This window comes from Thalassophryne amazonica, chromosome 5 (genome assembly GCF_902500255.1).
Source record: "Thalassophryne amazonica chromosome 5, fThaAma1.1, whole genome shotgun sequence".
NCBI lineage: Eukaryota > Metazoa > Chordata > Actinopteri > Batrachoidiformes > Batrachoididae > Thalassophryne > Thalassophryne amazonica.
Genome location: NC_047107.1, coordinates 77301683 through 77320018, shown reverse-complemented (window position 1 = coordinate 77320018; position 18336 = coordinate 77301683). Strand labels below are relative to the sequence as shown.

The 18336-nt window shown below is 42.2% G+C and overlaps 1 protein-coding gene across 1 annotated transcript in view; it reads left to right on the top strand.

Annotated features, from left to right (window-relative positions):
• Positions 1–1092: 1092 nt before the first annotated feature.
• LOC117509965 (intracellular hyaluronan-binding protein 4-like) overlaps positions 1093–18336 on the top strand; it is a 36443-nt gene continuing 19199 nt past the window's right edge. Inside the window, exons 1-2 of the mRNA XM_034169574.1 lie at positions 1093–1192; positions 1295–1532. Of these exons, the coding sequence (XP_034025465.1) occupies positions 1301–1532 (232 nt within the window). The 5' untranslated portion in view covers positions 1093–1192; positions 1295–1300. The remainder of the gene's footprint in view (positions 1193–1294; positions 1533–18336) is intronic.

The following is an 18336-nucleotide window of genomic DNA, read 5'->3' as shown; positions in this document are numbered from 1 at the left end:
TCGGATCACTTGTTCTACACACATACACGCGCATGCTCCGTCATGTGAGACACACACTGATGAGAGGTCAGTTTAGTGCTGGGAATGTGAGGATGAGCGGAGATTTGATTGCGTGGGTGAGTGAGTGGGTGAGTGACAGCTCCAGTGTCCGTGCCGTCTGACAGCATTCTGTGTCATCTGACTGTTGTCTGAAATATGTTTGGACTGCATCCTGCAGGTGTGCACGAGGCAGTCTGGATGCATTTGGACAACTGCTGATCACGCCTCTTTTCCTCCCGACTGCGTCGGATTATGGCAATATTGCCGTGTAGCAATGTCTCCTCCACCTTCTTGCTATGTGTGATGGGGGCTTAAGTCAGGGCTAAATATACAGAGTTACTGACAGAATATTTGAAGACCAGTGTTGCCACAGTAACTTTGAAAAGTTACTTCATACAGTTACATTTTACAGTTACTTTATACAGTTACTTCATTAGCAGCTGTGGACAACTTGTCTGCAGCTGCTGAATGTAAGTAATAAAGTAACTAGTAGTAATCTAACTTGGTTATTTTAAGATTGAGTACTTATAAAAATAACTATTAGTTACTTTGCTGATTAGATACTTTGTTGATTACTCAATCTTAAGAGTAACCGAGTTAGATTACTAGTTACCATAATAGTTACATGACTTATTAGTTACAAGTTGTCAGCAGCTCCGAATAAAGTAACTGCGTAAAGCTGCTAATTAAGTAACTGTATAAAATAACTGTATAAAGTAATTAAAAATGTAATTAATATAGTAACTTTTCAAAGTAACTGTGGCAACACTGTTGCAGACTCACTGACTGCCTCCATTAACAGAATAATATTTTATTCAATACAGATCATTGTTAAAATAGTTTTTTTCAGCAGCTTGTATTTTAGCCTGCATGTGTTTTACTGCTGAGATGATTTTTCCATTGTATTTTTATTTATTTATTTATTTATTGTCTTCATTATGTTTCACTTTATACAAAACATGGACAAACACATCAGAACATAAACATGAAAAAAAAATTTAAAAACTGTCATTATTTTCAGTGATTGATTGCACAGCTGGGGGGCGGGGCCTCCGCACGTGCCAGCCTGCCAACATTTAAAAGTGCGTCCAGACGAGCGAACGGTTTATTTGGTACAAACTACGTTCTTGCTGCAGTCCGACCGGAAGAAAAGGTCCGTTTTATTTAAAAAAAAAAAAAGTAATTTTACCATGTCTATAATTTAGTGAATGGTTGTAATTGTGCAGCGGTATCATTTGTGTGTGTATGTGTTCAGGTTAAAATGCTGCCGGACGCCTTTGGCTGCTCAGTGGCCAACAGGTTCGGGAACCTTCTGGATGACGATGCCGACCCGTTCGACCTGATCAGCGAAGCAGAAACCGAGAAGGAGAAGAAGAGGAGGCAGAAGAAAGAGGAGGAGGAAAAGAAATGTAAACAGAAAAAATCTGGACAGAAAGAGACCCAGAAGGACAGGCGTGTCCCCGTCCCCGTCTCCGTAGAAGACCCAATTCCGGGTAGGCTGGTGCTGCGGAGTTGTGATGGTTCTGGTTCTGGTTCTAGAAGCAGCCGGTCAGGTGGTTGGTTTGGCTTTTGTTAGCTGTTGATGGTGCAGTTTAACTGATTGTTCCATGAATCCAAGTCACACTTTACAGGCATGTTCACCGCATCACTTAGTGACTGAATGTTATACTTAGATTTCATGTCATCATGAATTTGCATCTTTGTGCTAAATGCAGCTAATGTGTTTTTTGCTCATTTAATCGATATACTAAATCAACATTTTTTTTATGATTACATTTCAGAGTAATTTGCTGTAACTGTTAAATAGTTGTACTCAGTTTTGTCGCGTTTGAAGACTTAATGTTTTATTCAGGGTCTCTAATGTGTAAGTGGCCCCAGAAGATTTCTCATGATGGGGCTGTGACATATTATGACCGGGCAAGAAAAACTGCTGGTGACCAAGAACATAGTTCAGTGTGACCACCAGGACCCTAAAATGGACAAGCCTTCACAACAAATTTGAAAGACCTGTCTTTTCTTTAAGGCAAAGGCTATACGCCCAACCGTTGGAGAAATAAATGCCCTACCTTATTCGCCCAACCGTTTGGGCAGATAAGTCATACACTGAACGTTACATGCACAACCGTTGGGCAGATAAATATCTTATTCGCCCAACCATGATTGTGCATTTGACATGTTTTGTACATCTAAACTATGTTCTTTACACCACTCTTTAAGGCTCTATTGCAGTGTATGTTTTGACATTTAACGGCACTGTCTTAATTACTGCAAAAACACCGCAATGGATGAAAACTTCATAAGCATTTTGAACGGAAGCCTGTTAACGACGACAAAACAGTTTTTGACCAAAATGCTGCTTGTTGGCTGTAAGATAGTGTTAGTTTGACACAGTTCCCTGGGTGTGATGAGCCAAACAGAGCCACTTTAGATCACAGCTCCTCCGTGGGCTACGAACCCTCCCACAGCCGGCGAGAAAATATCCACCTTATTCCCTCCCACGTTGAAACCGGAAGTGATCTTACAAGCACACTCATTGGTCGTTATTGTTGGGCATATATGCTCGTGAATTTACTTTATTGACCCAACGGTTGGGCATATAACCACTCTTTCTTTAATCACTTTACATGTTGATCGCTGCAACCATGGTTCCAAAATGGAAGGTCCACTGGTCCTCTACTATACCACTATAGGGTGGAGTAATTAAAGATTACAACTTCAATTTTTTTTTCCAATTTATTTCATTTATATAGTGCCAAATCACAGCGTTGCCTCAAAGTGCTTCACATAGGTAAGGTCTAACCTTACCAACCCCTAGAGCAACAGTGGTAGGAAAAACTCCCTCTGAGGAAGAAACCTCAAGCAGACCAGACTCAAATGGGTGACCCTCTGCTTGGGCCATGCTACAAACATAAATTACAGAACAATTCACGGACAAATATACAAGAAATGCTATTGGCACACAGGACAGGAGGATCACCATCACGAATACAACTCCCATCTCTGGATGAGTTGCACCTTAAACAGGGGGAAAAAACAGAATCAGGCATCAGAGACAAAAAATACTGTATAATTTGCCAGCATTAAACAAGACAACAACAATACTAAGGTGATCGCCGGCCACTAGCCCTAAACTTTATGTAAAGTTGAGGGCCGCAGCCCACTCCAATTACTTTAAAATGAATTAAGAGTAAAAAAGCGTAAAACAAAACTGTACCAGTATGCTAGCCATATGAAAGGGAAAATAAGTACGTCTTAAGTCTGGACTTGAAAATCTCCACAGAATCTGTTTTGACGCAGGGAGATCATTCCACAGAACAGGGGCACGATAAGAGAAAACTCTGTGACCCGCAGACTTCTTATTCACCTTAGGGACACAAAGTAGTCCTGCACCCTGAGAACGTAAAGCCCGGGCTGGTACTGTTGGGTATTTTCTCCTCCAAACATTTTTAAAACCTTTAACAAGACAGAGTCAAGAACACCAGTGAGACAGAAAGTCAAATTTTACCGCGCGGAGTGCAGTCAGGCTGTACACCAAGGCTACACTAAAGTCTGGCCTGCTTTTCCGGTCTTTTTATTAAGAGACGCCCTCATCACATAAACAAAAAACTTGTCCTAAGGGTGGGGGTGATGACGCAAGACAAGTTTCTTCCCGTAACATAAACGCATACGTCAATAAGTGCAGCTGTAAGGAAGAACACTTTCTTTACACAGGTCAGCACATCCTCGTTCGTCTGTTGCAGTTATCAGCTGTTCTGCATCTGCCTGAAGTGTCCTGTCCTTCACACTCCTTCACACTAAGCACCACATCACAACAGTCAAAACGTTCTCTTACTCCCAGTAAGCTGCGAAAACAAAGTTATAATAATAAGTACATCCAGCCCTTCATTCCCAGCTCAGATTGACCCCAGAGTGCTAAAACAAGGTTGAATAACACATACATTCTCGGGGTTAGGTGCAACAGCACAACACCGTTTTCATAAGAAAGAAGACGAAGGTACAAATGTTTAACAGTGATAACATATATATAATCCTTAACATTTCCCACCTGTTTATCACCTGTTAAACATACAGTAGGCATCACCCAGCTTAGTTAGTTAGTTTATTAACTTAATCTATTCTGTCCACGTTTTTATTAATTGAACACCACCAACAGATGGAAGATTCGAATCCAGCTGCTATTTGATCAACCAGTTTATACTCGTCAGGCACTCCTCTGGGGACTCCTATTGCGTCAATATATGTTGGATTTCCTACTCCTTTCCAATCTCTTTTACTCTATGTCTGGCTATGCCTTTCTGCCAATCCTCAGGAATAAGAGAGGCTGCATATGTCGTAACGTCTTCAGGGGTCATGGGTAACAATAATGATATTAATGCACAATAACCTGACACATTTCGTGGCAGTCTGTCAAAGATTCTGTTATCACCACACCACCACCATACATCACTTCGGCTGACTGGTATAAATGAACCGTTTTTCTGTATTATTCGACTACACCACTTGTCTTATTACTTTTTCAGCTAAAGCTTCATAGGCTAAGAGTGTGTTAACTCATCACGTCAACAGTTCAAGCTTGAACTGGAGTTGTGAGCTTTTCAATATCATCATAATTCTCAGTACAGTCATTATAGTTTTCTCCACTAAGGTCTGACTGTTTCAATGCTTGATATTTTGGCATAGTTTGTTGGAAGGCCAGATTACACTATACAAATGTATTTGCCACCATTTTGCCAACCATTGTTAAGGGATCACACAACACATGCAAAGTCCAATCAGAATTAGGCCAACATGGTCCTGAAGTCAACCAGGACCAGGGATTCCACCGGTTCACGGCTAGGGTGTCTTTATGCATTGCATCACGAAGTTTATTCAGCTCTTCCAATGCGTCCTGCATATCCACTGAATGAATGGAGTCTGGGATGAAAGTACAGCATGTTGTGTTCAGCAGAACACAAACTCCTCCCTGTGAACCAGTAAGCAGTCTAAAACCATGCGATTTTGCATCACCATGGTACGTAAAGCATCTATTTCAGTGTTTTGAGCTGCTACTATTTTTAGTTACATTCATGAACAGACCCAATCGATAATTCAGAGTTTCAATCATTAATGAATTTTTTCCCACTCCTATCCAGGGGAACAATGAATGTGCTATTTTATCTCCTACAGACCACAATTTTTTGGTCCTTTAGTACATCCGAGCCCCACATGATCACATGTGGTAACACATCTGGGTATATCAATCTCCTCCGTCTGGTGCTGCCATTCTTCTCTGTGGAGGTCCTACCACATATGTATGGTCAGTCACCTGGGTAGGTGCACACACACCACCCCAATTTGGTGGGAGACTCATGTACAGTCTGGAACCACAAAGCCAATAGATGTCATCATACACCGGAGTACCATTTACAGGTGGTAGCAAAAACTTACTAACATAAGCACATGATTCATCCGTTCCCCATGGACAGGAGCCTGTATAATTACATCCCCGTCCAATGTGATGAAGATAAGTACCATCCACATATTATGTTTTGGTTAGGCTTAATTATTTGATAAAACATACGTTGGGTACACAGACGTTTCTTAATTTTCCCTACAGTTTTATTCCCTGTCCCGTAAAAGCAATTTGGGAATGGCCGTTGTGATGACAATTTAACGTGATGATTTTTTGCGTTCCCTTCAGTCTAGTCAATGGAGCAGCACTTGGGCACGCTTGTACGTCCTCTGTTGAAATCCCTAACTATAAGTGGTTGCACTGAGCAAGTGGTGTTAGAACTGCCCCCGAAATACAGTTTGATTATGCATCCGTATGATAAGACATTCTGTACACCCTAGCAGGGTACGGTTTAGCCGTCAGAGCTGGGTGTGTTGAGGATATAGGTATTTGCGAACAAACATAACAATTAGTAACGTAATTCCATAGCCAATAAATGAACATATCTGTACCACATATTAGTATGGTATATATGAGGGTGTCCATCTGTCTCGTTCACATTATGAATAAACCTCTTCTGACGTTGCTTGCGTTGTTCTCTGGCTCGGTCCACAGTGAGCTGCAATTCTTGGGTCAACCACCAGGGCCAGGAATCCGAGGAGCACGAAACACACTAAGATCACAACGCAACCGGCTGCCCTACCAACAGTCCGGCGGCGCTGAGCACGCCGCTTCCGGGGTCTGCTGTAGTCAGTCATGATTGCTAGGATACAGTGTTGTTAGCCACCTCACCTAATAGTGCAAGGATCTCCCTGCTTCACTGGCATTGAGACAATCTATTGCTAATTAAATAGACTCCCTTTGTAGCCAGACTTCCCCTTACACTGTGGAGGCCGCCAACACACGCTGTATCTTACAGTGATGTATCCACGTTGATCTCTCCGCTATCTTTACTGCAGTTGGTGTTGTTAACAGCACTTGGTATAGACCTTCCCAACGAGGACTGGACTCTGATGAACACCCAGTCTCCTGGCTAGACTACTGGAAGGCCGTCCTGTGGAAGATCAAAATTATTCGGCAGTAAATGTGTTTAAGTTATCTCTTTCTGTGTTAATGTCTTTTTCATAAAATTTGCTAATGTTTGTTCCTCATCTGCTGTTTTAGTATCCATGTCAAAATTGGTAGACGATAGGGTCGTCCATAAAGTATCTCAATGGTGTTAACCTGATGGTGTTGGTGTTATTCTCATATACAATTTTACTAGGTCCAAACATTCAATCCAGGTTCGTTTTGTCTCTTCTATACATTTCCTTAATCTTATTTTTATTGTGCCCTTTGTCCTTTCCACTAATCCTGCACTTTGTGGATGATAAGCACAATGATTTTTGAGATTAACCTGTAGTGCTTCTCCTACGTATTGCACTATTGTATTAACAAAATGCGCTCCATTATCTGAATAGACTGTTTCTGGTATTCCAAATCGTGGGATGATGTCTTTGCTAATGCTTTAGCCACTGTAAGTGAATCTGCATGTTTTGTAGGGAACAATTCTACCCATTTTGAGAAGGCATCAATTATGACTAAACAAAATTCCTTCCCTTCATGTTTACTCAGCTGTATATAATCCATATGAATCACTTGAAAGGGATATTGTGGTGTTGGAAATTACCTCTTTGGGTCTCAAATTGCCTTGTGAGTTGTGTTTTGCACATATCATGCATGCTCTACAATGCTGTTTTGCATATGCAATTGAACCCATAAAGACAAAAAATAGATTGCAATTGCGATATCATACCCCCTGATGAGACATGCGTCACGCCATGGCTCATAATAGCTGCCCATTTAAACATATTTTTTGGCAATATGGGTTTCTTTTGTGGTCATACGTACAAGTCATTTGCATAAGTAGCTCCTTTAGCTATCCACATTTGTTTTTTCTCTGTCAGTTGCCTGCTGTTGCATGTCAGCAAGCAGTGTATGACCTAAATGCAAATCTGGAGTAGTTTCCTGTACAACAAAAATAGAAGAAGCTGCTGCTGCCTCTTTTGCTGCTCTGTCAGCAAAATCATTTCCTTTTGAAACAGTCAGCCATTGGTGTGAGCCGCACATTGCATATAGCAATTTTTTTGAGGCAACTTCACAGCTTGCAGTAGGGCAGTTAGGAGAGTGGCATGAGTCACTGGCTTTCCAGATGATGTCACCATTCCACGCTCCTCCCACAGTTTTGCAAACACATGCACTGTGCTGAAAGCGGTACTGGCTGTCTGTATAAATTGATACGGCCGTACCTTGAAACAGATAGCAAGCTGCAGTTAAAGCAACTAATTCAGCTGCTTGTGCTGAAAATGACGATGGCAATGAAGCAGAATCTAATACTTCTGAATTTGTGACGACAGCATATCCAGATTGCGTTTGTCCATAGCATTTTTAGTGGAAGAACCATCCACATACACGATTGTACTGTTTGGGATGGGTGTGTCCCGGAGGTCTGGGCGTGCTTTCGTACAGACTGTTGCTACATCAAGACAATTGTGCGGCTCACCATCCTTAGGTAAAGGTATCAATGTGGAGGGATTCAATGTTGTACATCGCTCTATCGTAAGGTGTGGTTGTGATAATAGCAAGGACATACACGAAAGATGTCTTGCTGGGGACAAAAGGCTCATGTTGTCTGCAACAGAAGTGCAGAAAACTGCATGTGGAACTTTCAGTGTCAACTGAACAGCCATAGAGGCTGCAACAACAGCCTGTACACATGGTGGTAGAGCACTTGCCACTGCATCCAATTTAGATGAGTAGTGGGCAACTGGCCTTAATTTTGAGCCATACACTTGAACCAAAACACTAGTCATGAACTTATTCTTACAATCAGCTGTTTGTAATGAATGGTTTTACTATAATCTGGTAGTGCCAAAACTGCGGATGACACTGTTTGTTTTACTTTTACAAAAGCTTCCTCAGCATCTTTGTTCCATTCCAACACGGTTGACATTGAAATATCATCCTTGTACATCAATCAGAAGTGGACTAGTCAATTCTGCATAACAGGGAATCCATGCCCTGCAGTAATTAGTCAGTCCAAGAAATGACATCATCTGCTTTTTGGTTTGTGGTTTTGGAGCGTGTAAAATTGCTTCCTTCCTGTCAGACAGGATCGTGCGCCTGTGGCTGATAATTCATGTCCTAAATATTTTACTTTATCCCTACACACCTGAACTTGTTTTACTCACTTTGTGGCCATTGTCAAAAAATAAGAACATAATAATGCTACTGTGTCAATTATGCAGTTTTCCTCGTGTGTCAGAGGCAATCAAAATGTCATCGACATACACTAATAGTTGGCTATCTGCCGGTGGAACGAAATTAGCTAAACATGCTGACATGACTTGAGAATAAATAGTTGGGCTCTCTGCGTAACCCTGCGGTAATCTGGTGAATGTATATCGTTGTCCTTTAAAGGTAAAAGCAAACCAGAATTGACTATCTGGATGTACTGGCACAGAGAAAAATGCATTACTTATGTCAATTACTGAGAAACTATTAGAATTTGGTCTCAGCGAATTTAACAAGGTGTGTGGATCTGGGACGCATGGTGCTCTTTTAATCACAGCAGCATTTACTGCCTGCAGATCTTGAATCATTCTCCACCCCACTGAGGGCGGAGCCTTTTTTACAGGAAATATGGGTGTGTTTACATGGTGAATCTGGACATGGCACTATTACTCCTGCTGTTAATAAATTCTCTATTACTGGCCTGATTCCTTCAATTGCATCAGGTTTCAATGGATACTGTCTTACACATGGTCTGTATTCTGTTTTTGGTCTTATACTACAGGTTGTGCATTTTTTATCAGTCCTACGTCTGAAGGACCTGTTGTCCACAATCCTGATGGTACCGAAGAGAGAAGATCATCTTCTTCAGGACTCAACTGAAACACTCAGGATTGTGAAGTGGACACATCATGTGTGTTCCAGCTGTCAGCACCAATGAGACATTAACTGGCACTTTATACAATTTAGTTGATGGACTGAACTCCGTTCGTGGTCCAACTCTGCTCCAATCAGTGGCTGACAAAGCTGTTATGACTGTCAGTCCCAATTCTTGCCATTCTGTCAAATATGGTTTACAAAGTGACACATGTAATGGCATACCTGTGAATCTCAATTTTTAAAACATCTTCAGTGGCACCTGTTACTGTTATGACGGCTGTTGAGTTGCCATCATGAATCAAATCGGTCATTGTCAGCTTCACAGGTGAAATATTTTTCAATTTGTTTTCATACACTGGTGTTCCTGGCAATATGCCACTATGGACCCTAAATACACTCTCAAATCTGCATCTAAACTCTGTCCATGGTTCTCCTTCTTTCTGTGTTGTCCTGGTAATTTCAGTATAATTTATCTTTGGTCCTAACACACCTTTTGCATGTGTAATCATAGCTTCCAACTCTTGTTTTCAAGACTAGATCATCATGTGTCAGGGGTACGCCTTGTTGGTCTGCAAGGATTCCAGTCCCCACGTATCTGACTCCATTTAGGGCCACATGCTTTCATCCACACCTGTTGGACTTCAGGTCCATTAAGGTGGTAAGATGTTCTAATGTTTTCTATATCCTGCAGAAAGCCCTCGATATCGACATGTGGCGATGGTATCATGTCGACTGCTGCTTTGATGATCATCAGCATTCCATGTCCGATAAACGAGCATGGTTGATAGCTGTCCTGCTGTTCCTGCACGAGGATTTGGTACTTCTAATCATAGGATAGGCACCTCCCTGATCACTATGTTTCCACCCATGGGAGGGGCTGTAGGCACTTTGGCTTGACTGCGTGTTGTGGTTTTTCTGGTTTTTCAGGTTTTTCACTTTTACCTTAGGTTTTACTGCCAAATCATACTGTGGTGGCGGTACATCGTCATCCTCTGGTAGAGGAGATAAAGGTCTCTTTGTCACCGACGATCCAGCCGGCGGTGGTTGCTGAGGCTGTTCTGGTCTCTGTGCTGAATTATCACATCTTCTTCTGCCTTACCTACAGCTTTCTTTTTCCTTGCTTTCTCTAATCGTCGCTTCTCTGCTCGCTTCTGTCTGTTCTCTGCTTCCTCCTCCCCAAATGCCACTAAATTCTGCCCATACTTCTTCTGCATCTTTTTCTCATCACCTTTATGTTCCTGTTCTAACTCCTTCTTTAGCTTCTGTATACTGATCAGGTTCAGTCGTCCGTCAGTCATGTTTATTTATCCAGGTCTCCAATTTCTTTGTTGCTTTTGGATTTTTTTGCTTCCATAAATTTCCAGTCGTCAGTTGATAAATTTCCTTATTTTTAGACGTCTTACCCCCCCATTTTATTATATTTTTTTATCCCTTGTTATAATTTGGACTTCAGACGGGGGCACACCTAGGGTGTTCTAAATCTGAAGTTTTCACAACTTTCTTTGGACGTGACAATTAATTTGCCGTCGTGTGGTTGATTCCTTTCACCTCCCCGTAGGAAGCGGAATCACTTGCCTGCTGCTTCCACACGCACGGTTGTCACTAACGTTGTCCAAAGTATTACACTTTCACACGTTATTTACACTTACACAATACACTATGTACACATAGAAACACTTTTAATAATCGTACGCGTATTCTTATGCCAGGGGAGCTTCGCCGTCCCGTGAAATTTAACTAATGTCCTGCATTAGGGGACTCCGCCGTCCCTGTCAAATTAACTGCTTTTTTTACAGTGCACGTATTTCTACCCGGGATTTCCTTTCGTATTAAAACAGAGGAGTCCGTATCCTCCTTCCGGAATTTTAACTACGTGCCTTCCCCTCGCAACCGTAGAGGAGTCCGCCCCTCCTTACAGAGTTTAACTGTGTTTCAATTAACAGACGATCTGTATCTCGCTTGCGGAATTTAACTGTTTTATGTGATCACTTTTATCCCCTACCGGTACGCGTATATAAACAGAGGAGGTCCGCACCCTCCTTACAGAGTTTAACTGCTTTGCATTAACAGACGATTCTGTATCATCGCTTGCGGAATTTAACTGTTTTATGTGATCTGATCACCACTCACTCAGTACTGTTTACAAAGAAAGTTTACTCACTGACTCGACTTCCTGTCTGTCTTCTTCGGGAAATCTCGTCAACCAGAACGATGCCAACGGTGGTCGACAATTGCAGGACACGATCAATCGATCGATCGGACCTTGGCCAGGATTTACGTCTGGACTTGACGACCTCCGCCGGACACCTCCGGTGTTGTTGAGATCCCGGACGTAGCCCCCAGTCAATGTTGGGTATTTTCTCCTCCAAACATTTTTAAAACCTTTACAAGATAAACAGAATCAAGAAACACCAGTGAGACCAGAAAGTCAAATTTTACGCGCGGAGTGCAGTCAGGCTGTACACCAGGCTACACTAAAGTCTGGCCTGCTTTTCCGGTCTTTTTATTAAGAGACGCCCTCATCACATAAACAAAAAACTGTCCTAAGGGTGGGGGTGATGACGCAAGACAAGTTCTTCCCGTAACATAAACGCATACGTCAATAAGTGCAGCTGTAAGGAAGAACACTTTCTTTTACACAGGTCAGCACATCTCGTTCGTCCTGTTGCAGTTATCAGCTGTTCTGCATCTGCCTGAAGTGTCCTGTCCTTCACACTCCTTCACACTAAGCACCACATCACAACAGTCAAACGTTCTCTTACTCCAGTAAACTGCGAAAACAAAGTTATATTATAATAATAAGTACATCCAGCCCTTCATTCCCAGCTCAGATTGACCCCAGAGTGCTAAAACAGGTTGAATAACACAGACATTCTCGGGGTTAGGTGCAAACAGCCACAACACCGTTTCATAAGAAAGAAGACGAAGGTACAAATGTTTACAGTGATAACATATATCTATATATATATATATATATATATATATATATATATATATATTATATATATTATATATATAAAATCCTTAACAGGTACGTAAGGGTTAATTAGGTCAGCTAGGTAGGGAGGTGCCAGACCATGAATAATTTTATACGTTAGTAGCAGAACCTTAAAATCTGATCTCACTGGGACAGGAAGCCAGTGAAGGGATGCCAGAATGGGTGTAATGTGGTCGAACGTTCTGCTTCGTGTCAAGTCTGGCTGCAGCATTTTGAACCAGTTGGAGACCCCTAATGCTAGACCTGCGGTAAACCAGAAAATAGAACATTGCAGTAGTCCAGTCTAGAAGAGATAAATGCACGGGATCAGGGTCTCAGCATCAGCCATAGACAGGATGGGGACGACTCTTCGCTATATTTGCAGGTGGAAGAAAGCAGTCCTAGTAATATTTGTAATGTGGAGGCCAAAGGACAACAAAGGATCAAAAATTACCCCAAGGTTCCTCACTTTGTCAGTGTGATGTATGATACACGAGCCGAGGCTGAGCGTTAACTGGTCAAATTGATGCCGATGTCTCACTGGACCAAGACCAATCATTTCAGGCTGATCAGTTTAAAAGTTGGAAGTTTCTAGACATCCAACTTCACTGATGCAAGGCAATCTTCTAAGGATTTTATGTGAACGAGATTACCAGCAGTTATCGACATGTATAACTGAGTATCATCTGCATAGCAGTGAAAGGTATCCCAAAACACCGCAATATGTGCCCAAGGGGTGCTATATAAAGGGATGAAAGCAGGGAGCCTAAGACAGACCCCTGTGGGACCCCAAATTTCATGTCATTAAGGTTACAGGTAGTGTTACTGTACAAAACAGTGAGGACTGGTCAAGTGTGACGTCAGCCATGCAAGGGCACTCCCAGTAATCCCAAATGATTTTCCAGCCTATCAAGTAGAATGTGATGATCCACTGGATCAAATGCAGCACTGAGATCTAACAGCAACAGAACCGTAGTGGTGTCCGAATCCATTGTAAGCAGAAGATTATTCACCACTTTAGTGAGGGCTGTCTCTGTGGAATGATATTTTCTAAAAGCAGACTGCAGTGGCTCAGATTATTCTCAGTAAGATAGTCTACGAGCTGCTGTGACACCACTTTTTCCAGAATTTTAGAGAAAAATGATAGATTTCATATCGGCCAATAGTTTGTCAATACACTAGGGTCAAGATTAGATTTCTTAAGTAATGGTTTAATCACTGCAGATTTGAAACATTTAGGAACAGATCCAGAAGTTAAAGAAAGATTAATAATTTCCAGCATAGCTGGCCCAAGAGTGGGCCACAGGTCCTTAAATAGTTTTGTTGGTATAGGATCAAATAAACAGGTGTGCTTTTTGTTGACGTTATGAGTTTTCGTCAGCATGTCTAGAGAGATACCATCAAATTCTGTAAATCTAGGTAATACCTCAGTAGTGGCGCCCACCTCAATAGCAGGGTGTAGTGGCTGGGTTAGGCATGCCGGGATATGTTTAACCTGATGTCTTCTATTTTCTTCCCAAAGTAATCCAGGAAATCTTGTGCTGTAAAAGGAGAGCGAACTACAGGTGGTTGTCCATGCATAAGTGTTGCCACCGTGTCGAACAAGAACTTTGAGTTATGCTTGTTTTTGTTGATCAAATCAGAGTAAGTCGGCTTTGTAGCCAATAATGCATGCTTATAGTCTAAGATAGCATCACGCCACGCAAGGTGAAATACTTCTAATTTTGAACGCCATTTCCATTCTAGACCTCTTGCTTTATGCTTGAGGTCACGCAGATAATCATTGAACCAAGGTGACTGTGATTTGGGGGAGTGTGGTTTTAACACAGGTGGTGCAATCATGTCGAGTGTAGTTTTGAGCAATGAGTTTAAACTATCCACAAGTCTGTCTACTGACTGGGTATTTGTCAGATGTGAAGCTAAGACATCAGGCAGTCTAGCTTCGAGTTCAGTCTTAGTTGAGGAGTTGATGCATCGCCATAATGCTATATAAGGTTGTTGGTCCGCTAAACACGGCAGCGAAACTGTAAACTTAAATGAGTAATCAGACACCACTGATGTAAGAGGCATGATGTCAATATTCGTGACAGCAATACCACGTGCAAGAACCAGATCCAGGGCATTTCCACTAATGTGCGTCGAATCCCGAATGCATTGCCGAAATCCTAATGCATCCACAATTTCCATAAATACTTGCAGAGGGGATCAGAAGGCTTATTTATATGAACGTTAAAGTAGCCAATGATCAGAATGTTATTGACACTAGTTGACAAGTTAGAGATGAACACACCAAATTCATCTAAGAATTCAGAATATGGGCCAGGAAGCCTATATACAGTGACAAAGTAATACGAGGTCTGTCCATAAAGTATCGTACCTTTTTTATTTTTTTAAACTATATGGATTTGATTCATATGTTTTCATGTCAGACAAGCTTGAACCCTCATGCGCATGCGTGAGTTTTTCCACGCCTGTCGGTGACGTCATTCGCCTGTGAGCACGCCTTGTGGAAGGAGTGGTCCCGCCCCGTCGGATTTTCATTGTCTGGAAATGGCGGAATGATTTGGGGTTTTTTCCATCAGAATTTTTTCAGAAGCTGTTAGAGACTGGCACCTGGAAACCATTCGAAAAATTTATCTGGCTTTCGGTGAAAATTTTACGGGCTTCACAGAGAATAAGGTCTGTTAGTACAGCTTTAAGGACCCTTTAAGGACGCTTGGCGCACCGAGCTGCGACGACGCGGCACAAGCCACCAGACCATTTCTAAACGGATGGCTCTGTGGATACGAGACCGTTGTGTGCTCTTTCTCTGGTTATCACAAGAGCTGGACATCAGCCATTTTCCAGCAGATTTCACTTTTAACAAGAGATTTTGTCGTGGAAAGCCGCGTGGAGGCTTTGCGCGTCACGACCGATTCGCTTTGGAAGCGAGACAAAGGAAGACCTCTGTTTCGGTGTGCCAGAGGACAAGTTCGGACATGCCTATCTCGGCTTTCAGTGCTTACCAGTCGAGTGAGTTATGAGAAATTGTGGAGAGCTGGGCATGTCCGAACTTGTCCTCTAGCACGCCGAAACGGAGGCGTTCTTTGTCTCGCTCGAACAGTGAATCGGTCCTGACACACAAAGCCTCTGCACGGCTTTCCACGACAAAATCTTGTTAAAAGTGAGATCTGGCAGAAAATGGTTGATGTCCAGCTCTTGTGATAACCAGAGAGCACACAACGGTCTCGTATCCACAGAGCCATCCGTTTAGAAATGGTCCGGTGGCTTGTGCCGCATCATCGCAGCTCGGAGCGCGATGCGCCGAGCGTCCTTAAAGGGGTCCTTAAAGCTGTACTAACAGACCTTATTCTCTGTGAAGCCGTAAAATTTTCACCGAAAGCCAGATAAATTTTTCGAATGGTTTCCAGGTGCCGTCTCTAACAGCTTCTGAAAAAATTCTGATGGAAAAAAACCCCCCAAATCATTCCGCCATTTCCAGACAATGAAAATCCGACGACGGGGCGGGACCACTCCTTCCACAAGGCGTGCTCACAGGCGAATGACGTCACCGACAGGCGTGGAAAAACTCACGCATGCGCACAAGGGTTCAAGCTTGTCTGACGTGAAAACATACGAATCAAATCCATATACTTTAAAAAAATAAAAATAAAAAGGTACGATACTTTATGGACAGACCTCGTATGACTGATTTTTATTCTTCTGACCTTGGCAATGTAATATCCTGAGCAGAGCGGAGAATCAGGTGCTCAAACGAGTGATATTTGTAACCCCCAACTGCTAATAAGCTAAACCAAGATTTATAAAGAGCAACACCCCTGCCTTGCTTCGCATCACGAGGGATGTGACTAAATGTATATGCTGGTGGGCAGGCCTCATTTAAGGGGAGGACAGCTGTAGGTTTAAGCCAGGCTTCACATAGCCCGTTCAACAAAACTCGATAGACGTCTATTGTATATTGGACAGTATAATGGCTTATTACAAATAGTTTAACTTTAACTGTAGCCAAAGCAGTCTATCTAAACATTTACTTCTGTCTGTTAGAATGTCTGTGTGACACATAAACTGACTACAAGATGCCTGAATGTTATTAGATAACCTTTACCTTGTCTTTACCACAGAGCTGGGTAAAGATTTGCTGGTTCAGTTTCTTGCTGTATAGTTGATTGAAACTAATCGGTCTCTGGTCTGAGCAGTGTAACACTCTATCTCCTCTTTCAGTCACTGCTATTAGGTGTGTTAACAGAAGATGTCTCAATCTCACCTTGTCCTCTGCATCTTCTCTCACCCCCCACCGGAAGGGCCTCCCTCACATCAGTGTCTAACTTTAACCTCCCTCTTCCCTGTCAGGTTGGTCCTTTGAGTCCTTCTCCCAGTATACCCTTAACCCCTCCCTCTCTGCATGTCCAAATCACTGCTCTACTCCAAAGACCTCTATGTTCATTCTTAATCCTGTCCACCTCCAGTGCTGCCCAGTCTTTGCTAGCCTCACTGCCTCAAAGATGCACAACATGGCTACCATTTTGTCACAAATTACTCCTTTCAGTCTTCTCCACCTGCTTCACCCCACCTGTACTCTTCTTTACTACTAGCAAACTCTCCATTAATTGGAACTGTCAACCTCAAGTATTAAACTGATCTAACCACCTTGTTGTTCCTTAGTCCATGTCAACTCATGTCTAACCTAAACAGTCAATCTTATCATCCCCATTTGAATTCTGAGCCCATCCTTGATGTAATCCACATTGAGTGCATCTGTCATTCCTACTGTAGATTACAGCTGTCACTGTTCTTGTTCATGTATGTTTCAACACCTTTACACCTCTCTGCCAATCCAGACTTCTTCATAGAATACAGAACTCTTCTTTGTACCATGTCATAAGCTTTCTCTAGATCCAAGTCATAATGAAACTCCTTCTAGCCTTCTCATGCTGCACTCTGAGGAAACATTGCACCTGTCGTTCGTTCATAGCATGAAACCATGTTGCTGGTTGTTGATCTTCAGATTTCTTCAGCCTATCTTTGACTACACATCACATCATGCTGTAGCTGATCAACTTCATGCTATAGGTACTGCAGCTCTGCACATTACCCTTATTCTTAAAAGCAGTATCGGTGTTGCGGCCTGATCGTTTCCCCTGCCTTCAGTGCGCGTGCGTCATTTTGGAGTGTCGGCAGCAATTAACAGATTATTGCCTCGTTTCTGATTAAAACTGACTTTAGAATGATTTGAGGTTTTACTTTGTCAGCTGATCATTAATAATCATGCTATTGCCTTTGGTCGGTTTGGGTGTAGTGCACGGCTCTTCAACGCATTCCAGAAAGGGCAGAGGGTGCAGGTTTTCTTTAAAACTACCCACTCCACTGGGTGATTCACTGATTAACATCGCTTTGATCAAATGGAATCAGTGAAATCACCTGGTGGCGTGTGTAGTTGCGAAGAAAACCTGCACCCTCTCGGCCCTTTCTGGGAATGAGTAGAATACCCCTGTGTAGTGTCAGTTGCACTGGGTTTCATTAATATCAAGTCATGTTTAGGACTTACTGTAATTATTAAATGGATTTATGTGGAAATGAGTTGTACAAAAGCTTAGATCTGTTGCTGAGATGACTGGGTTCAGTTTTAAGCAGAAATGAAGCGGTATGAGTTAAATGCTGCTGATGCTCCCAAATGACGGACACGCAGTGAAGGCAGAGGGACTGAGATGGAGGACAATCAGGACTGTAGCACCAGTACAGTTATCGACATTTTAACATTCTGGGGTCCCAAGGGCTTTTTCTCTATTTTCATACCTTCAACAATTCCCCTTTGTAAATGTTGCATAATGTTCAGAACAATCTCAGATTTGTCAGTAACGCTAAAGATACAATTTAACTCTAAAACTGAAAATATGAAATGTTTCAAGAAATTAAAAAAATCTTAAGTGAAAATAGATTGATGTGGATGAACTAGTTTGGT